Source organism: Suncus etruscus, chromosome 15 (assembly GCF_024139225.1).
Source record: "Suncus etruscus isolate mSunEtr1 chromosome 15, mSunEtr1.pri.cur, whole genome shotgun sequence".
Taxonomy (NCBI): domain Eukaryota; kingdom Metazoa; phylum Chordata; class Mammalia; order Eulipotyphla; family Soricidae; genus Suncus; species Suncus etruscus.
In genome coordinates, this window is record NC_064862.1 from 75,364,315 (window position 1) to 75,389,218 (window position 24,904).

The 24,904-nt window shown below is 42.5% G+C and overlaps 2 protein-coding genes across 4 annotated transcripts in view; one reads left to right on the top strand and one right to left on the bottom strand.

The window, feature by feature from the left end:
• Positions 1-23,828, top strand: ZCWPW1 (zinc finger CW-type and PWWP domain containing 1). The gene is made up of 10 exons (XM_049788180.1): positions 1-330; positions 1,756-1,834; positions 10,916-11,032; positions 11,972-12,092; positions 14,441-14,516; positions 14,888-14,992; positions 16,552-16,635; positions 20,708-20,771; positions 21,620-21,704; positions 23,515-23,828. Exons 1-10 carry the CDS (start codon positions 1-3, stop codon positions 23,519-23,521), a joined length of 1,068 nt encoding a protein of 355 aa, XP_049644137.1. The 3' UTR covers positions 23,522-23,828.
• Positions 1-24,904, bottom strand: part of MEPCE (methylphosphate capping enzyme) — a 372,004-nt gene that overhangs the window by 15,621 nt on the left and 331,479 nt on the right. The gene's annotated exons all lie outside the window — the stretch shown is intronic.

A 24,904-nucleotide genomic window follows, 5' to 3' on the forward strand; every position in this document is an offset into this window, starting at 1 on the left:
ATGGTCATCCCATTTTTTTCAGAAATTAGGAAGGGACCAAAGAAAATCTTTGCCCCACCTTCAAAGAAATTGTGTAGTTTGACATTCAATAACTCTGACTCACCCATGGAAGAGATTCTGAGGAAAGAGACTGCAAAGACGGATGCCAATCTGCTAATAGTCACACTAGAGAAGAAGGAAGAAAAAACAGCTATCATGAATGGTCCAGGCAGGGCCCATGAGAAAGAAGAAAATGTGCAAGCCATCAAGCCAGTAAAGAAAAGCAGAAAGGTTGGCAAGACACTTACTTCTAGATACCCAGCTGAGAAGCAAGCAAAGGAGAAAGAAAAGGTATTGATCACTTTGTTGGGCCCTTTGGCATAGTTTCTCCTAGACACTCAACAAGGACATAGAGAATTCTCAGGGCCAATTCCTGGCCCTACACTTAGGTAGGCTCAAGGGACAATGTCGGTATGGGGGATCAGATGCAGATTAGCTGTGTGCAAGACAAGCATCCTATCCACTGTACTATTGATAGGAATAATTGCTTCATTTTCTTTTTGGTTTTTGGGTCATACCGGGCAGCTCAGAAATCGCTCCTGGCAGGCTCGGGGGACCATATGGGATGCCGGGATTTGAACTGCCGTCCTTCTGCATGCAAGGCAAACGCCTTTACCTCCATGCTATCTCTCCGGCCCCTCATTTTCTAATGATATGAAAAGTTTTTTGTTGTTTTGTTTTGTTTTGTTTTTGGTTTTTGGGCCACACCCAGCGGTGCTCAGGGGTTACTCCTGGCTGTCTGCTCAGAAATAGCTCCTGGCAGGCACGGGGGACCATATGGGACACTGGGATTCGAACCAACCACCTTTAGTCCTGGATCGGCTGCTTGCAAGGCAAATGCCGCTGTGCTATATCTCCGGGCCCAATATAAAAAGTTTTGATTAAAATATTGGTTATGGGGTCCGGGAAGGTGGAGCTAGAGGTTAGGTATCTGCCTTGCAAGCGCTAGCGTAGGACGGACCTCGGTTCAATTCCCCAGCGTCCCATATGGTCCCCCCAAGCCAGGGGTGATTTCTGAGCACATAGCCAGGAGTAACCCCTGAGCGTCAAATGGGTATGGCCCAAAAACAAAACAAAAAAAAGAAAAAAAAATACTGGTTATGTTGTATCCAATGGAAAATAGGTAACTGATGGAAAGTCAGAGTAGGAGTATATTAAACTTTCCTTTATTCATATTGTCTGGAATGTAATCTTTTTTTTGGGGGGGGTCACACCCGGCAGGTCCCCCCAAGCCAGGGGTGATTTCTGAGCGCATAGCCAGGAGTAACCCCTGAGCGTCAAACGGGTATGGCCCAAAAACAAACAAACAAACAAACAAACAAAAATACTGGTTATGTTGTATCCAATGGAAAATAGGTAACTGATGGAAAGTGAGAGTAGGAGTATATTAACTTTTCCTTTATTCATAGACTGTCTGGAATGTAATATTTTTTTTTGGGGGGGGTCACACCCAGCAGCACTCGGGTTACTCCTGGTTCTATGCTCAGAAATTGCTCCTGGCAGGCTTGGGGACCACATGGGATGCCGGGATTCGAACCACTGTTCTTCTGCATGCAAGGCAAATGCCTTACCTCCATGCTATCTCTTTGGCCCCAGCATATGTAATATGTAATCTTTAGATAACTTGACTTCTTGTTTTCAGCCTTGTGAATTCACAGAAAACAGGAAAAGTGAGCAAATTTTCTTTTATGCCTTTTTATCTTTTAATATGTGCAGGTAAAACCAAATCTTACCAGTGAAGAATTTGAGGAGATAGTCAAGATTGTACTACAGAATTCCTGTCCAAAGAACTTGGGTATGTCTGATAGTGAGAAAAAAGAGCTTACGGTGAAGAATAAATTGATAGTTTTTCTCTTATTTGTGTGTGTGTGTGTGTGTGCATGCATGAGTGTGCATGTGTGTGTGTGTGTGTGTGTGTGTGTGTGTGTATGTGCGCGTGCGCGTGCATAACCAGTGGCACTTGGGTTACTTCTGGCTCTGTCCTCAGAAATTACTCCTAGCAGACTCTGGGTACCATACGGGATTGCTGATGACGGAGCTCAGGTAGTCTGCGTGTAAGGCAAACTCCTTAATTGTTGTGCTATTGCTCTGGCCCCATCTCCTTACACAAGAAAATATTAGTTGGAATTTTCGAGTTATTTTATTTTATTTTATTTTGGTCACACCCAGCGGCGCTCAGGGATTACTCTTGACTCTGTGCTCAGAAATTGCTCCTGGCAGGCTCGGGGGACCATATGGGATGCCAGGAATCGAACCAGGGTATGTCCTATGTTGACTGTGTGCAAGGTAAACACCCTACTACTATGCTATCTCTCAGGCCCTGATTTTCAAGTTTTTTTTTTTTTTGTTTGTTTGTTTTGGGGCCACATCTGGTGGCATTCAGGGGTTACTACTGACTCTGCTCAGAAATTGCTCCTGGCAGACATGGGGGACCATATGGGATATTTGAACCTATGTTGGTCCTGGGTCTATGACTTGAAAGGCAAACACCCTACCGCTGTGCTATCTCTGGCCCCAATTTTCTTTCTTTTTTTTTTTTTCTAAATACTTCTTCATCTTTCAACAGGACTCTAGCTAAACCAATAGGAGCACAGATTTTCTTTTTTATTTTTTCCTTTGATTTTTTCCCTTAAATATATTATTTAATTGAACCAGCATGAGATACACAGTTACAAAGTTTATGATTGAGTTTCAGTAATACAATGTACAACAACCTTCACCAACGTACATTTCCAAGCACTGAATGTCTTCTGTTTCCTTCCCCACCTATTCCCTGTTTTCTCTCCTGACAGTGTCTGTAGCAGACATTTTTCTTCCTTTTTCCCTCTTCCTTTTTTTCCTGTTTGACACAAATTTTTAGAAGAGTAAATATTCTTTTTTTTTTTTTTGGTTTTTGGGCCACACCCGGCGGTGCTCAGGGGTTACTCTTGGCTGTCTGCTCAGAAATAGCTCCTGGCAGGCACGGGGGACCATATGGGACACTGGGATTCGAACCACCCACCTTAGGTCCTGGATCGGCTGCTTGCAAGGCAAACGCCGCTGTGTTATTTCTCCAGGCCTGAAGAGTATACTTGAAGGGTCACGTTCTCTAGGAGATTAGTTGAGGTTTGATTCCCACCGAACTCCCAGACAGGAAAGGCAGTTCCCATTCCCTTGTCCAATTAGTATGGGGGAACAGTTCCAGTTGTAAAGATCCATGGGAAATAATTCAGTGAAGAGGTACAAGAATGGGTTCAGGAAATCCAGTGCTCAAGCAAGGAATTCAAACCACCCACCCAAATTTTCTGCTCCTAAGAAGGGGCACAGTTCGGTGGAAGAAGACCGAAGAATGAGCCCCTGCCTTCCTCAGACCCCTGCTTTTATTGACAAGAATCAGTTCCCACCCTTGGGTAGGAGAAGAATACTAAGTAAGGAATAATCCAATATATTATCACCAGATCACACCCTAGGGTGGAGTGCAATTATTGATTAGGGTAGGATCAGTAACCCAACAATACTGACTTCAGAATATAAATAAAGTCTCATCTAAATTAAAAAATTAGGGACTGGGGGCCGGGCGGTGGCGCAAGAGGTAAGGTGCCTGCCTTGCCTGCGCTAGCCTTGGACGGACCACAGTTCGATCCCCCGGCGTCCCATATGGTCCCCCAAGCCAGGAGCAACTTCTGAGCGCATAGCCAGGAGTAACCCCTGAGCATTACCGGGTGTGGCCCAAAAACCAAAAAAAAAAAAAAAAAAAAAAAAAAATTAGGGACTGTAGAGATAGCACAGCAATAGGGTGTTTGCCTTGCACCCGGCCAAGCTGGAACTGACGAGGTTTGATTCCTGGTATACCATATGGTCCCTGAGTCTGCTAGGAGTGATATCTGAGTGCAGAACCAGTAGTAACCCTTGAGTGCTGCTGAGTGTGGCCCAAAAACCCAAATAAAAATTCATATTTGTCTTATATGGTGACAGTGGGGCCAGAAAGAATACTGAGGTTAAGTTATTTGTTTAGCTTGTTATTGATCATGCTTTGATCCTTAGTACTATATATTTCCATGAGCACCATCAGAGGTCACCTCTGAGTACAGAGCCTAGGAATAGCCCCTGGACACCACTAGACATGGTTCCAACCCCCCAAATAAATATATATGTATAGACAATTCACTTAAACAAGATTATTCCTGGGGCTAGAGTGATAGCACAGTGGTAGGGAATTTGCCTTGCATAAAGCCAGCCTTGGTTCTGTCACCGGCATCTCATACGGTTCTTTGAGCACCACCATGAATGATCCCTGAATAGAGTGAGGAGTGACCCCTAAGCACTGTCAGGTGAGGCCCATAATCCAATATACTCATATATTTTCAAAATTGCTTAATACCTAAGGTTTGATTTTGAAACTAAAGAACCCTATTTTGCAACCCTAAGCCTTTTCCATATGGCTAAGGAGAATGCCTTACCATTTTTATCTATTCTCCATCCAGAGGAGGTTTGATAAACCAATGATTTAAAAATTTTTTTTAATTTCTTTTTGTTGTTGTTGTTGTTGTTATTGTTGGTTTTTGGGTCACACCTGGCAGCGCTCAGGGGTTACTCCTGGCTCTATGCTCAGAAATCGCTCCTGGCAGGCTCGGGGACCTTATAAGGAACCCGGATTTGAACCACTGTCCTTCTGTATGCAAGGCAAATGCTTTACCTCCATGCTATCTCTCCGGCCCCCCCCCCTTTTTTTTAATTTTTGCAATAAAAATAACTAATAAAAGGGAGCTGGAGAGATAGCACAGTGGTAGGGCTTTTGCCTTGCATGCAGCCGACCTGGGAGGGACCCATTTCAGTTCCCAGCATCCCATATGAACCCCCAGCCTGCTGGGGGAGATTTCTGAGTGCGGAGCCAGGAGTAACTCTTGAGTACCGCTGGTTGTGCCCAACAATTAATATATAAATAAAGTTAAAAAACTCATAAAAGGAGATGTCTGTTCCTGCTTTCTGAAGAAAATCACTATTGACAATGGAATTTACTCTCAAACCTTCATCTTTCTGTATATACTTAATTTAACTTAACATGTACTTAATTTTAACATTTCAACTAACAAGGTAAATTTTATTTTGCCAAAAATACTTTCAAGAACTGTTTTAATGATATATATGTTGTTGTAAGAGTTATTATTATTTGGGGGTGTTTGGTCAGATGCAGTGACTCCTGACTCTGCTCAGAAATCGCTCCTGGCAGGCATGAAACCATATCGGATGCCAGGGATCGAACCTGGGTTTGTCCCAGGTTGGCTGTTTGCAAGGCAAGTGCCCTACTGGCTGTGGTATTGCTTCAGCCCCAAGAGATAGTATTATTAATTAAAATATTTAAAATTTCAAAATATTTGTTTGTTTTTGGACCACATATTATGTTGTAGGGAACCTTTTCCAGCTTTGAGCTGGGGGAAAAGGCCATGGTTCTCAAATGATTTAACCTACAGCAGTAGGGTACTTGCCTTGCATGCAGCAAACCTAGGTTCCACCCCTAACATACTATAAACCATGAGTTGACCTGGAGTACATTGCCAGGAATAAATCATTAACACTGCTGTATGTGACTCAAAGAATAAAAATGAGAAGAAATTTCTTTTCTTTATTGGGGGATAGGGCCTCACACCAGGCTGTGCTCAGGGGTTAATCCTACTTCTGCACTCAGGAATCAGTTCTGGCGGTGCTCAGGGAACTATATGGACTGCCAAAATCAAACCCTGGGTTGCCTGCATGCAAGGCAAGCTCTTTTTTTTTTTTTTTTTTTTGGTTTTTGGGCCACACCCAGCATTGCTCAGGGGTTACTCCTGGCTGTCTGCTTAGAAATAGCTCCTGGCGGGGCCGGAGAGATAGCATGGAGGTAAGGCATTTACCTTTCATGCAGAAGGTCATCGGTTCGAATCCCGGCGTCCCATATGGCCCCCTGTGCATGCCAGGAGCAATTTCTGAGCACGGAGCCAGGAAAAACCCCTGAGCACTGCCGGGTGTGACCCAAAAACCACAAAAAAAAAAAAAAAAAAAAAAGAAATAGCTCCTGGCAGGCACGGGGGACCATATGGGACACCACCACCTTTGGTCCTGGATCGGCTACTTGCAAGGCAAACACCGCTGTGCTATCTCTCCAGGCCCAAGGCAAGCTCTTTATTGTACACTCTATCTGGTCCTAGAAATTACTTCTATGTACTCAAAATAAAGTGAACGTTATGTTACCTGACTATCTTGGAATTAGACAAAAGAATCTGGAAAGGTCTTCAGAAGGTTATAAATTTTATTTTCTTTTTCTGTGTAAAACTTAGTTCCGGGCCCGGAGAGATAGCACAGCAGTGTTTGCCTTGCAAGCAGCCGATACAGGACCAAAGGTGGTTGGTTCGATTCCCGGTGTCCCATATGGTCCCCCGTGCCTGCCAGGAGCTATTTCTGAGCAGACAGCCAGGAGTAACCCCTGAGCACTGCCGGGTGTGACCCAAAAAAACTAAAAAAAAAAAAAAAAAAAAAAAAACTTAGTTCTGTCTTAATAGTAAATGTAGGGTCTTCTAGGCATCAGGTGGAAGGCATTTTAATGAAAGATTGCAATTCGGAAAAATTAGTAATTTTCTTTAGTTGCTTCTCAGCTTATAATTTGATTTAGGTCTTCCTAAACCACGGACTCTAATCTTGATTTTTCAGAGACCACCTGTGCCCCATCTATAGGTTGTGCCCAGTTAAACAAAGAAACAGACAAAGAGCCTTCTGATAATGATTCTGATGGGTAAGTTTATCTCAGTGACACAAGTTGATCACAAGGTGACCTCTACATTGGTAAAAGTTTTGTTCTTTATCTGTCTATTGACAGACTTCTCTAGCAATTTTTTTGTGGAGGCAAGGGCACACTCAGAGATATTCAAGGATTACTACTGGCTCTATACTCAGGAATTACTTCTGGTGGGCTTAGGGATACTGGGGATCTAACCTGGGTTGATCATGTGCAAGGCAAGCACCTTATCCACTGTTCTATCACTGTGGCCCCTTTTATTTTTTATTTTATTTTGGTTTTTGGGCCACACCCAGCAGCACTCGGGTTACTCGACTCTGCACTCAGAAATCACTCCTGGGAGGCTCGGGAGATTGTAGGGATGCTGGTAATTGAACCCAGGTCCATCCTGGATCTGCTGTGTGCAAGGCAAATGTCCTACCATTGTGCTATCTCACCGACCCCGCTGTGGCCCCTTTTAGTAATTTTTATTGCTGGATAAAATTACTGCAGCATATAATGAAGAGACTCTTGAAATTTCGATCCTTTTAGCTCTCACTTGGGGGTCCTACCAAGTGTGTTCAAGAAATCTGGATTCTCGGGGCCGGGAAGGTGGCGCTAGAGGTAAGGTGTCTGCCTTGCAAGCACTAGCTAGCGTAGGATGGACCGTGGTTCGATCCCCCTGCGTCCCATATGGTCCCCCCAAGCCAGGGGCGATTTCTGAGCGCATAGCCAGGAGTAACCCCCGAGTGTCAAATGGGTGTGGCCCCCCCCCCCAAAAAAAAAGGAAATCTGGATTCTACTACCAGTGATTTTTAGTGGAACCTCACCATGGGTCACATGGTTCAATGTGTGGGTCCATTGGTGTGGTAATAATGGGGCCTAATGGTGCAAGGATCTGCTAGAGCAACTCTGTCAGTAATCATGGACTGCCAGAGCCACAACCAATGATACTGTGTGTGTGTGTGTATATGTGTGAGGGGCATGTAGAGCCAGGGATTGAAATGTAGGTCTATGTATAAGTAAGGGATTATATACCTGACCCCTGAACTATCCATTTCTCTCATTTCCTAACTTTTATTCCTTTTTTTAAAGGTACTGAAAATTGCTCCTTTAACTTTTTTTGTTTTTAATTTAAAAAAAATTGGTTTTCAGAGAGCAGATAGTGAGATCACGTTGTCTAGGATTGCCAACCTTTACGAAATCTATAATGGTACCTGAGATAGGAAGATTTCTTCCATCTTGTCAGAAGAAATTCAATAGACTCCCTGTATACGAAAGAAAGAAAGAAACTCGTAAGTATAGTCAGATTCACCTTGACATGTACATTAAGTACTTCTCAAAAATAATGAATGCGGGACAGTGGGTGGGCTGAGAATTACAATTCCAAGTTTTGTAACTGAGGCTTCCACTGGCTTTTACTATTTACAATTCTATTCTTTTTTTGTCCTTAACTTTATAATATTTTGTCTTCCCAGAAAATGATAAAATGGAGAGAGTCCAAAGTGAGTGTAAGAAGAGGCGCAAAGACAAGCTGAAAGACCAACCTCATTGTCAAGCCAGGAACCAAGGAGAACGTAGTTTTAGTGAGTTCAGCCTTCATTTAGAAAACCTAGTTAAGCTTAAAAGTAAGAGATTCAGGGGCCGGGAAGGTGGCACTACAGGTAAGGTGTCTGCCTTGCAAGCGCTAGCGTAGGATGGACCGAGGTTCGATCCCTCGGCTTCCCATATGGTCCCCCCAAGCCAGGAGCGACTTCTGAGTGCATAGCCAGGAGTAACCCCTGAGCATCAAACGGGTGTGGCCCAAAAACCAAAAAAAAAAAAAAAAAAAAGTAAGAGATTCATGATTAAAAGATAAGGGATAATAAGTTAGAGGATTTTTTTGTTTGTTTTTTGGGTCACACCCAGCAGCGCTCAGGGGTTACTCCTGGTTCTACACTCAGATATAGCTCCTGGCAGGCTCCGGGGACCATGTGGGATGCTGGGATTCGGACCACCAGCCATCTGCATGCAAGGCAAACACACTACATCCATGCTATCTCTCTGGCCCCAGAGGAATTTTTTTTAGGCTATACCTAATGGTGCTCACAGGTTGTGTCTGGATTCTATACTTAGAGATTACTCCCGGCAGGCTTCAGGGGAGCCATAAAGGATGCCAGGGATAGAGCCCTGGTGAGCCCTGTGCAAGGCAAATACTTTACCTGCTATACAATCAGTTCAGCCCTGGTTAGAGGCATTTTTACATATACTAATTTATTACAGCTACTTGTAAGGACATGTGCTTGTGGAAGAGAAAGATGTAATTCATTCAGATATTCATTAATATAATCCTAGATTGCTGGGTTTGTACTAGGTACGTGGCATTTTAGAAGGTGCTGAGTAAATGCAGAGGAAATGAATTCTGCTATAAGGGAAGCATGTGGAAGCATGTTGTCATGTGGAAGACAGACAAGAAAACTCCAGTTTGAGATCCCGAAAAGTTTGTAAGAAAAAAAAAAGTGCTTGTACCAGATCTTGAAGTATAATGTAGTCAGGTGATCTAAGGTGAGAAAAGGAATAAAGGTGATAATTATTAACAGGAGGGGCCCGGAGAGATAGCGCAGTGGCGTTTGCCTTGCAAGCAGCCCATCCAGGACCAAAGGTGGTTGGTTCGAATCCCGGTGTCCCATATGGTCCTCCGTGCCTGCCAGGAGCTATTTCTGAGCAGACAGCCAGGAGTAATTCCTGAGCATCGCCGGGTGTGGCCCCAAAACCAAAAACCAAAAAAAAAAAAAAAAAAAAATTATTAACAGGAGAAGAGTTAAGGATGTTACTTTTGGATGTGTTAGGATGTAGGAGGCTGTAGTTTTGGGAAAGATAAGACCAAAGGGATGCAAAGCCCATGTCATAAGGACATTAAAATACCAGACTAAGGAAACTTGATTGACTTTAGTGAGACAGTAACATTAAGTAGGGGAAACTTGATATGATTTTCAGAAAGTTTGCTTTGACACTACCACAGAAGATATATTTGAGATGTATAGGAGTTAGAATCATGAAAACATGGCTCTCTGAGAAGAAAAGTGACTCTATGTTGTGGCCAGGGTGGAGGTGTGTGTAGGGAGACATTACGTCAACTTAGAAGATATGGGGATAGAAAAAGATGGAAATGGAGGTTAGGAAGAATGAACAAGGGGCCAGAGAGATAGCATGGAGGTAAGGCATTTGCCTTTCATGCAGAAGATCATTGGTTCGAATCCTGGCATCCCATATGGTCCCCCGAGCCTGCCAGGAGCGATTTCTGAGCGTGGAGCCAGGAGTAACCCCTGAGCACTGCCGGGTGTGACCCAAAAACAAAAAAACAACCAAAAAAAAGGAAGAATGAACAAAAGAAATATTTGGTACTTCAGTAGGAACTGAAATAAAAGTTGATTGAGAAACAATAGGAAAAAGAAAAAAAACAATAGGTATGAATTTATACTCAGGATTGTTGGTCTTAAAGGTCTCAACTTGGTAGCAAATAAATCAGTTTAGATTAAAGATTTGCATTTCACAGAGGAGAGATGATAACCTGGGAGATAAATTGAGATGTGAAACTTGGGCTCTAACACTAACTGTGTTATCAATTTAGACATATATTTAGCATGCCAGTTATTTTCTTTGAGTCTTGGGTTTGTGTGTGTTTTAGTAAGTCATTGGACTAATTGATATCTAGGCTATGTGATTTTTTTTTTTTTTTGTGGGGACCAAACTTGTGATGCTTAGGGTTTCCTTCTGGCTCTTTGCTCAGGTATCACTCCTAAAGATGCCTGGGGACCATATGGGGTGCTAGGGATTATAAAAGCAAGTGTTCTACCTGCTTGTTATTGCTCTGGCCCCTATGCTATGTGATTCTGTGTCTATGTGTATGTTGCTGTACTGATTTTATTTGTATTGAAGAAAGAACATTTTTTTTGGCCACACCCGGTGACGTTCAGGGCTTATTCCTGGCTACGCACTCAGAATTCGCTCCTGGCTCGGGGGACCATATGGACACCAGGGGATCAAACCGTGGTCCATCCTAGGCTAGCGCTGGCAAGACAGACACCTTAACCACTCTGCACCAATGCTCTGGCCCCCAGAAAGAACATATTTTTTAATCTCTTATTTAAATTTTTCTCCCACACCCAGGTCAACCTCTGACTTGGGTGCAGTGTTCCTTATCAAACTGCAAAAAATGGAGGAAACTTCATCGGAACATTGACCCTACAGTACTCCCAGAAAATTGGTCTTGTGACCAGAATACAGGTAGAATGGTGTAGAATGTTCTTTCTCAGATTTTAATGTTCCTCCCTTTCTTTCTCTGAATGTGTCACTCATGCTAAATATTACATAGATTAGATGCATTTCCAGGAGTCGTATAGGACTAGGGAGGGATTTTGCTCTCATATCAAGATGAACATAGGTATAATGTATTCAAGAAGAACACCTTCATGTGCTCTGTTGTAGCGAATGACCTGGGATCCAAAAGTATTTTTTGAGTGAGTTCCACTTATGCATTGATCTGATCCTTCCATTCCTGATTAGATTATTAAATTATTAGGCTAGAGGTATTAGGTTATTAGGTATTAGAGGACAGAAAGGGAAATAGAGTATATGGGGGAAAGCTGGTAAGGGAATCTAGAATGTTCAAAACTTTTTTTTTTTTTTTTTGGTTTTTGGGCCATACCCAGTGTTGCTCAGGGATTACTCCTGGCTGTCTGCTCAGAAATAGCTCCTGGCAGGCATGGGGGACCATATGGGACACCGGGATTTGAACCAACCACCTTTGGTCCTGGATCGGCTGCTTGCAAGGCAAACGCCGCTGTGCTATCTCTCCGGGCCCTTTCTTTTCTTTTCTTTTCTTTTTTTTTTTTTGGTGTTCAAAACTTTTTTGAAGAGACTGTGATGATTCAGTCCAGCCAAATTATTTTATGGGAAGAAAATAGTTTCAGAGAAGATACGGCATTACAAAAATAAGTGGAATATATACAGAAGCTTGGAAGCTCTTTTGCAGTAAAGAAACAGCATTCCATCATTGGCTTCTGCTACTTTCCACTTTGTGTTTTTACTTTTGTTCATTTATACCTGTTTTCTAGTTCCATTCCAGTCCACTCTTGCATGCTTTAGTTCCTTCTTGTCCTCTCCCTCTCATTTGAATTTTCATCTTATAAGCCTTGTTCCTCACTTGATTTTCTCTTTTGGCAGATTTGCAGTATAATTGCTGTGATATCCCTGAGGAGACTTGGACAGAGGTTGACAGTGAGGTGGTCTATGCCTCCTACATTCCAGGATCTATCATCTGGGCGAAACAATATGGCTATCCCTGGTAGGGCACCACAACATGGTCTGAATTCTTAGTGAATTGAGGAGAAATAGATTTAAACCAGGAAGGGAAGAGAAAGAAAGCATTTATATGTAAATAGAATCTTCCTTAGAAAGAACATGGGATGAGAGAAAAGAATACAGAATAAAGTGCCACACTTGATGGGGACTGGAGAGATAGCACAGCAGGAAGGGCATTTGCACAAAGTTGACCTGGGTTCAATCCCTGGCATCCTAATAATCCCTCAAGCCTGCCAGGAGTGATTTCTGAGCTCAGCCAGGAGTAACCCCTGAGTACTGCTGGGTGTTGGCCCAATACCAAAACAAACAAACAAAAAAAAGTACCAAGCTTGGAAACTTTTTAAGAACATGTTTCATAGAAAAGAGTGGTATTGGGGGCCCGGAGAGATAGCACGGCGGTGTTTGCCTTGCAAGCAGCTGATCCAGGACCAAAGGTGGTTGGTTCGAATCCTGGTGTCCCATATGGTCCCCCGTGCCTGCCAGGAGCTATTTCTGAGCAGACAGCCAGGAGTAACTCCTGAGCACCACTGGGTGTGGCCCAAAAACCATAAAAAAAAAAAAAAAAAAGAAAAGAAAAGAAAATAGTGGTATTGGTCGGAGAGATAGCACAGCGGTAGGGCATTTGCCTTAGACGCTGAAGGATGGTGGTTTGAACCCCAGCATCCCATGTGGTCCCCCAAGCCTGTCAGGAACAATTTCTGAGCATAGAGCCAGGAGTAGCCCCTGAGCACTGCCAGGTGTGATCCAAAATAACCCAAAAATAAATTTGGAAAAAAAAAAAAAAGGGCTGGAGAGATAGCATAGAAGTAGAGCGTTTGCCTTGCATGATGAAGGACGGTGGTTTGAATCCCGGCATCCCACATGGTCCCCCGAGCCTGTCAAGATCGACTTCTGAGCGTAGAGCCAGGAGTAACCCCTGAGCGCTGCTAGGTGTGACCCAAAAACCAAAAACCAAAAAAAAAAAAAAAAAAAGAAAAAATTAACCCCATATATTATGGGGCCAGAGAGATTGCATGGAGGTAAGGCCTTGCCAGGTATAGCCCCTGAGGCGCTGCTGGGTGTGACCCAAGAACCAAAAAAAAAAAAAAGCAGGGCCAGAGAGCACAGCGGTAGGGCATTTGCCTTGCATGCAGCCAATCCAGGACAGACTGTGGTTTGAATCCTAGCATCCTATATGGTTCTCGAGCCTGCCAGGAGCAATTTCTGAGCATAGAGCCAGGAAGTAACCTCTGAGCGCTGCCAGTTGTGACCCAAAAACAAACAAAAAAGCATCTGATAAGGCTTCCAAACTTGGTACTTAGGAGTCGGGGGTCATTTTTGGTGGTGCTGAACAGAGTGTCAGGGACATAACCTAGTTAGACTCACACACACAAAGCACGTACTCAGTCCTTTAAATCAGACCTCTCTAGCCCAAGGTCTGACATTCTACCCTGAATAAATAGGAAGAGATGGATAGCTTTAAGGCATTTTAAAAACATTACATTATGAAATTAGACAAAGAATAAAAAATGGATAGCATAGTGTTTTTATTTTTTAAAGAAGATATCCATAGTATGCAGATTATTTTCCCTCAGGATTGCTGGAATATTAGGATAAGATACTTTTACTAGGAAGATTTGAGCTTGTTTCCACATTGATTACATTCTTTTTGTATTTGGTAATGACAATTGTAGGGAATTGGCAGATGTATCTTTTTCCCTTGATTTATCATTAGTTTGTAATGTAGGATTTCAGGGTTATAGTTTATTAATCTCTATATGTATTCATTATACCCATTACCAAAGCTTCCAATGTTATCTCAGTCAGCAAAAGACCCAGAAGAATCTTTTTTTTGGTTTTTGGGTCACGCCTGGCAGCGCTCAGGGGTTACTCCTGGCTCTATGCTCAGAAATTGCTCCTGGCAGACTCGGGGGACCATATGGGATGATGGGATTAGAACCACCGACCTTGGCCTGGAGAGATAGCACAGCGGCGTTTGCCTTGCAAGCAGCCCATCCAGGACCAAAGGTGGTTGGTTCGAATCCCGGTGTCCCATATGGTCCCCCGTGCCTGCCAGGAGCTATTTCTGAGCAGACAGCCAGGAGTAACCCCTGAGCACCGCCAGGTGTGGCCCAAAAACTAAAAAAAAAAAAAAAAAAAAAAAAAAAAAGCCACCGACCTTCTGCATGCAAGGCAAACTCATTACCTCCATGCTATCTCTCCGACTCCAGAAGAATCTATCTGTTGTGGAAAAAAAAAAAAAAAACATTACCCTTTAGTGCACATATTGACAAGTTTGTGTTTCTGTTCATCTCAATTCTCTTCCATCTCCTATACTCTACAATTCTCCAGGTGGCCAGGCATGATAGAACCTGATCCTGATCTGGGCCAATATTTTCTTTTTCTTTCTCCTCATGATTCCATGCCGGTAAGTTTCCATGATTCAAAATAGGCAGTTTCTTAGCCTGGAATAGTGAACAAATCTATCTTTTCAGGGATAGAAATACAGACTTAAGCAACAGACATGAGTTGAAACAGATACTTAGAAGGAAACACATAGAAATTAAATACTTACATGTAAAAACAAATGAATCTTAAATATTCACAGCTAGAACAGTTATGGTAGTGACAAATATGCTTTGGTTAGGATTCCTAAGGTCAGGATGCAAGAACAATGGAATGAGATGGGATAGGAAGTCTAGCACCTTTCATGCCCTTACCTTTTCTGACTAGGTGTCTTAAAAAAAAAAAAAAAGCTAGACTACCATTTTAAAAATGTGGAATCATTTTCAATTTCAGTCTAAGTATCATGTGACATTTTTTGGAGAAACAGTCACTCGTGCTTGGATCCCTGTCAACATGCTAAAGAATTTCCAGGAGCTGTCATGGGAGCTATCTGGAGTGGTGAGCAATCTTTGGGGGAGGACAGTGTTAGGGAGCAGGGGGGGAGGGTCAGTTGTGTTATAGGGAAATTGAAGACTAAATATTTTATTGAACTGCATTGTCTCTGAGGGAAATCCTTATAAAGAGAAAGTTTCATGTCTGACTTTTTTAAATGAAGGTCCCCTTTATGCTAGTATTTATTTCTGAAGGATAATAATTTTTCTTAGTCTGCTGTCTTGCTTATATATAGAAGCCTTCTTGAATGCTGCGATCTTCTGCAATTTAACCAGGTGTTGTCGAAATGAAATCACAGATTAATTTAGGATTTCTCAGTTTAGCCCTATTGGCATTTGAGACTACTTTAAGTGTCTTGTGCATTGTACCATGTTTAGCAGCATTCTTGGATTCTTTAGTACATAATCAGTAGCATTTTTGTGATAATCAAAATATTGTCTTTAGACATTTCTAAATTTCTCTCTCTCTCTTTTTTTTTTTTTTTTTTTTGGTTTTTGGGCCACACCCAGCGGTGCTCAGGGGTTACTCCTGGCTGTCTGCTCAGAAATAGCTCCTGGCAGGCACGGGGGACCATATGGGACACCGGGATTCGAACCAACCACCTTTGGTCCTGGATCGGCTGCTTGCAAGGCAAACGCCGCTGTGCTATCTCTCCAGGCCCCTAAATTTCTCTTTTGGTTTTTGGGTCCGATCTGACTCTTCTCAGGTCTTACTTGTAGCTTTGTGCTTAGGGAACGAACATTCCTCGTGGGCTCAGGAACTATATGGGATATCAGGGATCAAACCTAAGTTGACTGCATGCAAAGCAGGCACTGTACTATCATTCCAGCTCCTCCAAATACCTTCTGTGGCAAAAGCAACCCAAGCTGAGAACTAGTGATAACAGAAAAATATTTCCTCACTATAATCAGTGAATTTTATTACTATTTAATAAATATGTAAAGCCCAAAGACTCTATTCTTTAATTTTGCCTTTTCAAATTTTCACAGGGGATGAGGTTTGTTTTGGTGTTTAAAACATGGGTTCTGGGGCCAGCGAGGTGGCGCTAGAGGTAAGGTGTCTGCCTTGCAAGCGCTAGCCAAGGAAGGACCGCGGTTCGATATGGTCCCCCCAAGCCAGGGGCAATTTCTGAGTCCTTAGCCAGGAGTAACCCCTGAGCACCAAACGGGTGTGGCCCAAAAAACAAAAAAAAAAATATAAATAAATAACATTGGGTTCTAAAGATTTATATATAAAAAAACATTGGGTTCTGAGGAACCAGAGTGATAGAGTGGGTAGTGAGTTTGCCTTGCATGTAGCTGACCCAGTTAAATCCTGGCATCCCATAGTTCCCTCATGCACCACCAGGAGTAATTCCTGAGTTCAGAGCTAGGAGTATCCCTGAGTATTGCTGGGCATGGTGCAAAAACAAAACAGAAAACATTTGGGCTCTGAGCTCAAAAGATTAAGATTGGGAATAGCATTAAACCAGGGACCAGAAATAAATGTGGTTTAAAATGGTGTTTGGTACTATGTTGGGTTGACATCTCTAATATTTGTTACTGACTTTTAATCTTCTATTTCAGAAAAAGTATAAAAACAAGGACTTTGCCCCAAAACTAAACTCAGCCCTGACTATGGCTCAAGAAGCAGAAAAAGTTGGAATTCAGGTAGGAAAGTGTAGAGACCACATACTTGCTCCTCTGTGGAACTGGAACATAAAGCAAACCACCCTCTAGCAGTGGTCCTCAAACTATGGCCCGTGGGCCACATATTGTATTTGTATCTGTTTTGTTTCTTCATTGCAAAATAAGATATATGCAGTGTGCATAAGAATGCGTTCATTTGGTTTTACTATAGTCAGATCCTCCAATGGTCTGAGGGACAGTGAACTGGCCCCCTGTTAAAAAGTTTGAGGACCCCTGCATAGCACTGGCTTATCTTTCCCCATTATAGTCTTAGACTTAGTAACTCCCCCTCCCCAGTGAAGATTCCCTTGACTCCTTAAATTATGCATTATTTTCTATAACCCTCAGACGAATGAACTCCTCTCACCCAGGAAGAGGTAGTTTGTGTTTGGGGGCATCTTACCATCCTATTTAACTTCTAGCATTGGATTCTATGTACAAAACTCTTTTTTTATGCAGCTTTAGAAAATTATTTTTTGGTTTTTGGGCTACATCCAGTGATTCATGGTTGTTCATGGATCTGAACTCAGAAATTATTCCTGTTAGGACTCGGGAGACCATATGGAATGCCAGGGATTGATTTGGGTTAGCAACATGCAAACAAGCACCCTATGTAGAGTCAGTTTTTTTTCTCCCCGGGCTACACCTGCTGGTTCTCAGGGCCTATTGCTGTCTCTCTGCTCAGGGATCTCCTGGTGGGTTTGAGAGAACATGTGCTGTGCCAGGGATTGAACCCAGGTCAGTTGTGTGCAAGGCAATGTTACTTTTGATCTTGCCCCAAGACAGCCAATTTTTTTTTTTTTTTTTGGTTTTTGGGTCACACCCGGCAGTGCTCAGGGGTTACTCCTGGCTCCATGCTCAGAAATTGCTCCTGGCAGGCACGGGGGACCATATGGAACTCCGGGTTTTGAACCGATGACCTCCTGCATGAAAGGCAAACACCTTACCTCCATGCTATCTCTCCGGCCCCAAGACAGCCAATTTTTATTTTTAAATTCTACCTTTGGGTTTGAGGTGAAGAATAATAATGATTTTCTCTGATTTTCAGTAATTTTACTGAATTACAAGAATAAGGAAAATTATAATAGCATAATGTGTTATAATATTATTTATATTTTATGTGCAATAGTTAATATAAAAATCTAGATAAATCTAATATGAAATTTCAAGTGAAAATGGTGTGAATATAAATATTAAATCCTGTAGGAGTCAGAGAGATAATATAGCAAGTAAATCACTTGCCTTGCATGTAGCCAACCTGGATTCAATCGTTGGCACCACATACAGCTCCCCAAGCCTTATAGAAATGATCTCTGTCAGAAGAGCCAGGAGTAAGCTCTGAGCACTGTTGTATTAAATTTAAAGTCATAGTGGTGCAGGATGGATGGATGATGGATGAGGCCTTTCTCGCCTGCAGGCCCTTACAGCCAGCAGTCTGTAGGTAATCAGGGTGACAGTGGAGAAATTACCCACAGCATTCAGATGAAGTGTTAGGAGACATCCATTTTTATTATAAGGCTCTAACTGCCTTGTGCATATCTCACATGGCCTCTGAGCTAACCAGCCTCTCTGCATGCAGTCTGTCTCTTTTCAACCTCTTGCCTCTCTCTGCTGTCTCTCACGCCTGAAGCAACTCCTTTGTTACCAACCACAGACCCTCCAGGGTTGACCATTCAGGTAAGATAGGTAGGCAGGAAGTTGGAGGAAGGGTTAATCTCCCCATTCCTTGTTTAAAAAACAAAACAGGAAAGATTATCTTTTGTTTTCCTGATTTCTGCCTGCCAAAGGTGGGAAACCTAATATTCCCCCAAAGCAACAAAGCTTAAAGTGTATAATTAAAATATCAGCCTTTCCCATAAACAGAACTTTTCTGCAAAATACACCTATAGTTTAATTTTTTTTTTTTTTTTTTTTGCTTTTTGGGCCACACCCTGTGATGCTTAGGGGTTACTCCTGGCAATGCACTCAGAAATCGCTCCTGGCTTGGAGGACCATAAAGGACGCTGGGGGATTGAACCACAGTCTGTCCTAGGTCAGCATATGCAAGGCAAATGACCTGCCGCTTGTGCCACCACTTTGCCCCCTGTAGTTTAAAATTCTTAATGCTATTTAAGCAAGCACTTTTATACCGAACATCCTTATTTCCTTTCATTAAACTTCCCTAAAAAAATTACAAGAGGGGCCGGAGAGATAGCATGGAGGTAAGGCGTTTGCCTTTCATGCAGGAGGTCATCGGTTCGAATCCCGGCGTCCCATATGGTCCCCCGTGCCTGCCAGGAACAATTTCTGAGCCTGGAGCCAGGAATAATCCCTGAGCACTGCCGGGTGTGACCCAAAAACCAAAAAAAAAAAAAAAAAAAAAAAAAAATTACAAGAACATTTCTGAAAAAAAAAAAAAAAGTTTGAAAACAGGCTATTACATTAAGATACACCATAAAACATAATGCAATTAGGAAATATTAGAAAAAACTATAAAACATATTTAAACCAGCAAGACAATGATGCACCTAGGATTAAGAGATAACCTGAAACAGTTAAAATGCAGTAGGTTTTGGGGGCCGGTGTGGTGGCGCTAGAGGTAAGGTGTCTGCCTTGCCTGCGCTAGCCTAGGACCGACCATGGTTCGATCCCCCGGCGTCCCATATGGTCTCCCAAGCCAGGAGCGACTTCTGAGCGCATAGCCAGGAGTAACCCCTGAGCGTCAAATGGGTGTGGCCCAAAACCAAAAAAAAAAAAAAATGCAGTAGGTTTTAAAAATCAGCTTTTCAGTTGGGCTTTGCTGGGCTGTTCTCTCTCCTCCTTTTTTTCTATCACCATCACCAACTTGTCCAGATGTGGATAAGCTGTGGGCTACTCCCCAGCCTGCATGGGCTGGCCATGTGGCTTTGGCTCTGCAGAACCCCAGGCCCCACATGTGGTCCAGGCCTGGAGCCGCTCAAGCTGCCTCTTGCTTGCTCAGGAGGTCCCCTGCCACTGCCGCTGCCTCTCTGCACCTTGGGGCAGCTAGTATTGGAGTGTGATGCCTGTCTGCAGGGAGGCAGCTCTCTGTCACTGCAGCCATGGGTCTGGGAGTTTAAACCTGAAAGTCTGTTAGTTCCAAAGCTGGAATCCATGATAGGGGTTGAAGGGTCTCATCCAGATACCAGTCTGCCATCAATTAAGCCTTTTTTTTTCCTGGTCTTTTTCCAATCAGTGGCCTCTAAGTCTCTCCAGATTGGGAGGCCAAGGTCCTCAGAAAAAGGACTTTTTGTAGGATAAAGGTAGAAGTCCTAGGCATCTAAGGGGGAGGGGGTGTTCTAGGCTTTCAGTTCCCCCACTTCACTGCCTGCTTTGCCAACTGAAGGGGTCTCCGCCATGTTGAGATCAGGCACCATGTAGTCCAACCTCTTGGGCTTTCCAGTCTCACTCCAGCTGAAAAGAGCCAAGATTAACCACAAGACCAGGAATCTCACCATCACTGAGGTCTTCTAGAGTCCAGAGTTCAAGTCCATGTCTGGATACCAATATGTTGTATTAAATACTAATTATAGAGTCCTAGAGGTGGATGGAAGTATGGTGAGGCCTTTCTCAGCCAAGCCCAGCAGCCCCTATGGCCTGGTGGGTCTGTAGGTATCAGGATGATGGCAAAGAAATGACCCACAGACAGTCAGATGAAGTTTTAGGAGACATCAGCTTTTAATACAAGGCCCTAACCACCATGTGCATATCTCACATGGCTTCTAAGCTAACCAACCTCTTTCTTGTTCCTCTGTATCCATGTTGTCTCTGATCTCTCTCTCTCTCTCTCTGTCCCCTTCCTACTGCTTATGTTGCTGAGTCTCTTTCACCCTTCCCCCAGGCCACTCTAATTACCAACCACAGACCCCTCCCAGATGTGGAAGTGTCTCACTATCCAGCTAAGATAGGAAGTTGGGGGAAGAGTAAGAAGCACTACAAAGGTGTGACCCAGAAGCAGACATTTTATATATATCTCATAGTTAAAATTTAGAAAGTAGAGTTCAAAGGCAGTCTTGGGAGATTAGTGAATGATGGTTTGTTTTTTTGATTATTTCAGGAGCGAGTTAATACGTTTGGTTTCTGGAGCCGATACAGTAGATCTGACAGTGGAGAAGAAAAAGGTGAGATAGCCACAAAGAGTGATGAGTTTAGTTAGAGAAATAACTACATTTTGAACTGTCCTAATAATGAGAATGTATGAGGGAAATGGAAAGCCTGTCTAGAGTACAGGCGGGGGTCAGGTGGGGAGGAGGGAGATTTGGGACATTGGTGATGGGAATGTTGCACTGGTGATGGGTGGTGTTCTTTACATGACTGAAACCCAAACACAATCATGTATGTAATCAAGGTGTTTAAATAAAATATATAAAAAAATAAAATAAAAAAAGGTGAGATAGGGATGAGGAAGAAAACTACAGGAAAAGGGACAGTATTCCTTCATGAGGACATCTAAAAGTTTGTTCTTGATTCTGTACAAGAAGATTCTACATGAGTGTTATTTATTTTTGACTATTATTTACTGTATACCATTAAAGAAAAAAAGAGGTTGGGGAGAGAGTACACTTTGACTAATGATGGGACTTTTAGAAGAATGGAATAACGATAGAATCATATGTTGTGGAGAAAATACTAGAAAAGTCTGAAAAAATAGTACAGGGGTTAAGACACATGTCTTACATGCATACAGTCTTGATATGATCTCTCTCATCACAGGGTCCCATGAGCAACACTAGGTGCAGACCTAGAGGCCATCCAATATGTGGATGTATCCACCAGTGGGCTATTTAGGTATTCCCTAAAACACAGAGTCCAATGAGAATTATTGGTAGCAGTCCTTGGGTCTCCTGAAATCTGCTTGGGAGTGCTTCTGCCCCATACTACTTGGACATTCTCTGGGGTGAATTCTATGAACTTACTCCTAATTTTATTGGATAAATGATTTTTCCTTTCCATCCTGTTCCTGTTTCAGATGTAATGCCCTCAGGGAATAATAGCTTAACTTCTTCCCTGGAAAATGAAGAGAAGAATCAGAGGAAGCGAAGGGACAGAAAAAAGTAAGTTGGATCTTGGGACTTCCTTTTAGGAAATGTATATAGGGCATCTAATTAGCATGGATTTATAGTTACCAAAAACAAACAAACAAACAAACAAAAAAACCAAACAGTTTGTCCCTCAGAGTAATCCTGGTATTATCTGTTAGAGGTATCCAGGGAAAGGAAATTTTTCTAATATCTAGCACTTTTAGGAACATTTTTCTTTCTTTTTTTTTTGGGGGGGGGGTCACACTTGGCAACACTCAGGTTACTCCTGGCTCTGTGCTCAGAAATTGTTCCTGGCAGGCACAGGGGACCATATGGGATGCTGGGATTCGAACAACTGTCCATTCTGGATTGGCTGCATGCAAGGCAAAATGCCTTAGCACTGTGCTATCTCTCCCACCCCAGGAATTTATTTCTTGATTATAATCTTAGGTCCTCCTATGTTTGTTTTCTTTTTTGAGCAATTTAACTGGTTTCTGCTCTTCACTTTCCCCTTTCCCCTAACATGTTCATTAAAGCTATTTTGAACTTTTATCCTTTAAGCCTATATTTAGGCATCTGAAATAGTTTTTATATTGAAACTTTTTAGAACTGGGAATGTATCTCAGTGGTAGACCACATGCCTCACATGTTCAAGGCCCTGGTTTTATTCACAGAATACACACAAACACACACACACCATAAGCAAGAAAATAAAAGTAAAAAATATTAAGAGTTGGTTGCTTAGAGGCTACTTCTGGCTATGTGCTCAGATATTACTCCTGGTGGTCCTCAGGATACTATTTGTGATGCCATGCATTTAAATGGGGTCAGATATATGCAGTATAGCTTAACCCCTGCACCAATGTTTCAACCCAGATATTGCATCTTTTATAAGTAATATCAGTCCGTATTTTCTTCTAATGTCTTTGTCAGATATTGGTATTAGAATAATGCTAGTTTTATGGAATGAGTTAGGACATACTGTGTTTTCTGGCATATAAGATGATTGGGCGTATAAGACAACTCCCCAGTTTTCCTGTTAAAATACAGGGTTTGGGCTATATTCACCACATAAGACTACCTCTCTTTTAACACACACCAAATTAAAAACATAAGAGAAAAAAAGTAAAACTCTCAAAGGTTAACAGTATATGTTTAATAAAGCTAGAGTTTGGAGTGCCAACAGTCATTTTACATTTGTCATTTGTAGTGAGTGAGTGAGTGAGTGTGATTTTTTACTTAAAATCTACATTTTTTTTTTTTGAGAGGGAGAGAGGGGAAGAGGGTAAAGAGGGGGAAAGGAGAGAGGGAGAAGGCTGTAATCTACATTTGAGAGTAGGGTGGTGAGAGGGCTCCTCCAAGAGCAGCTGCTGGGGTGCAGTGATTAATAGGACAGCTAGAGGGAGACAGATCACCTCCTCTGTGTCCCATAAAAGCTGAACAGAGGACTGAGCACCAGAAAGCCACATACCAACAATGACACCTGGCGGCTGGATGGTTTGCAGCGATAATTCAGCTCCTCTGTGTGCCCTGAAAAATTAATTAGGACAAGCAGAGAGGACTGAGTGATGACGCCTGGCATCTGGATGGGATGTGGTGCTAAGAGGGGGGTGGATCACTCGTCCCTAAAGTTGGAGTAAATTTCAGCATGTCGTATACTGGAATATAAGATGACCCCCGACTTTTAAGAAGTTTTTCATGGGTTAAAAAGTTGTCTTATACGCCGGAAAATATGGTATTTTTCTTTTATCTTTTAAAAAAGACTGTTATAGAAAATTACTGTAATGTTTCCCTAAATTATTGGTAAATTTGTTAAAACAAATGTTTGTTTTGTTTGTTTCAGTTTTTGAGCCACATCCTGAGATGCTGAGTCCTAACTGATTTTCTGCCTGCGAGATCTGCTTATTTCTGATACAAGGATGTTGAAGTTTCCAGCTATGATAGTTATTCAACCATGTCATTTAGAGTTCTATCTTTTTTTTTTTTTTTGGTTTGTTTTGGTACTTGGACCACACCCAACTGTGCTCAGGGCATACCTGTGACTACGCTTAGGAATTACTTCTGGCAGGCTTGGGGGATCTTGTTGGGTGCTGGGGATCAAACCTGGGGTGATCTATGTAAGGCAAATGCCCTACACATTGTACTATAACTCATTAATAAAAAAAATTCTCCCCTCCCTTTGTTGTTATGATTACTGGGTATTGTCACATGGGGCTGGCTGTGGTACTTGCATACATTTACTTGTGTTCACTGAGAGTCATACTCCTTTATCTTTTTTTATATATTCTTCAGAGAAGTTATACCCTTTAGTTGTACTCATGCACGTTTCTTGTGTAGTGTTTGCCAGAGGTTGCATTATTACAACTTTTTTAGTTGTGTGGTTTTTTTGGGGGGAGGCCACACGTAGTGATGCTCAGGATTTACTCCTGGCTATACACTCAGAAATCACCCTACCACTTACCACTGCTCTGGCCTGGTATATTTCTAAGTAACTTTCCCATCAGACTTCCTGTGATATTACTGAACTGACACTATTGAGTTTGGCTTGCTTAGTCCAGGATTTATAGATCTGAAACAACTTTGGTAGCTTGGCAGTTTGATATAATGGAGTTGCAGAGCTAGTCATTTCAGTCAGAAAGTGTAGGTAAGTGGCATTGAGCTGCTGTAGTTTATGCAGAAAGGGGTATCTGTCATGGCCCCCCCTCACCCTGTTCTGAGAATGCCACAGTGATATCAGCCTGGAAAGGGCTACCTGATGTGTTTTCTGGTGGCAGGGAAGGTGGGTGGGAGGCTCTGCTCAATCCCCTTCATAAAAGAAAGCCCAACAGTTCTAAAGCCCTGCTGATCTAATCTCACCTAAGGATTTAGCTACCCCTATAAATTTCAGTTGTGGAGCTGCACTGTTTCTGATGGAAGATATAGCATTCAGTTCTGTAGTTCATTCAGAAAGGGAATTCTACCCCCCTTTTTGAGGTCCCCCACCCCTTTTAGGCATCATGGTTTATAGTGTTACTGATGGGGTATCATGCATTTCACTGTACCTTCTTTCAGCACCCAGTCCTTATCCTTAGTGACCACTTCCCTCTATCATTGTCTTAGTTGCCCCTTCCCGGACATATACTCCCATCCCTTTAAATTCCATCAGTGGCATACTTTTTTACTAAGGACCAGTTCTCTTGCTCTTCATTTTAATGAATATTTTTAATCTTTATTGTTATTGACTTATATGTTGT

Excerpts from the sequence above, each read along its gene's own strand:
- ZCWPW1 (XM_049788180.1), top strand. The coding sequence starts at position 1 with ATGGTCATCCCATTTTTTTCAGAAATTAGGAAGGGACCAAAGAAAATC. Across the intron at positions 14,517-14,887 it reads CTCCTCATGATTCCATGCCG|TCTAAGTATCATGTGACATT; the intron begins GTAAGTTTCCAT and ends TTTCAATTTCAG. Across the intron at positions 16,636-20,707 it reads CAGAAAAAGTTGGAATTCAG|GAGCGAGTTAATACGTTTGG; the intron begins GTAGGAAAGTGT and ends TGATTATTTCAG.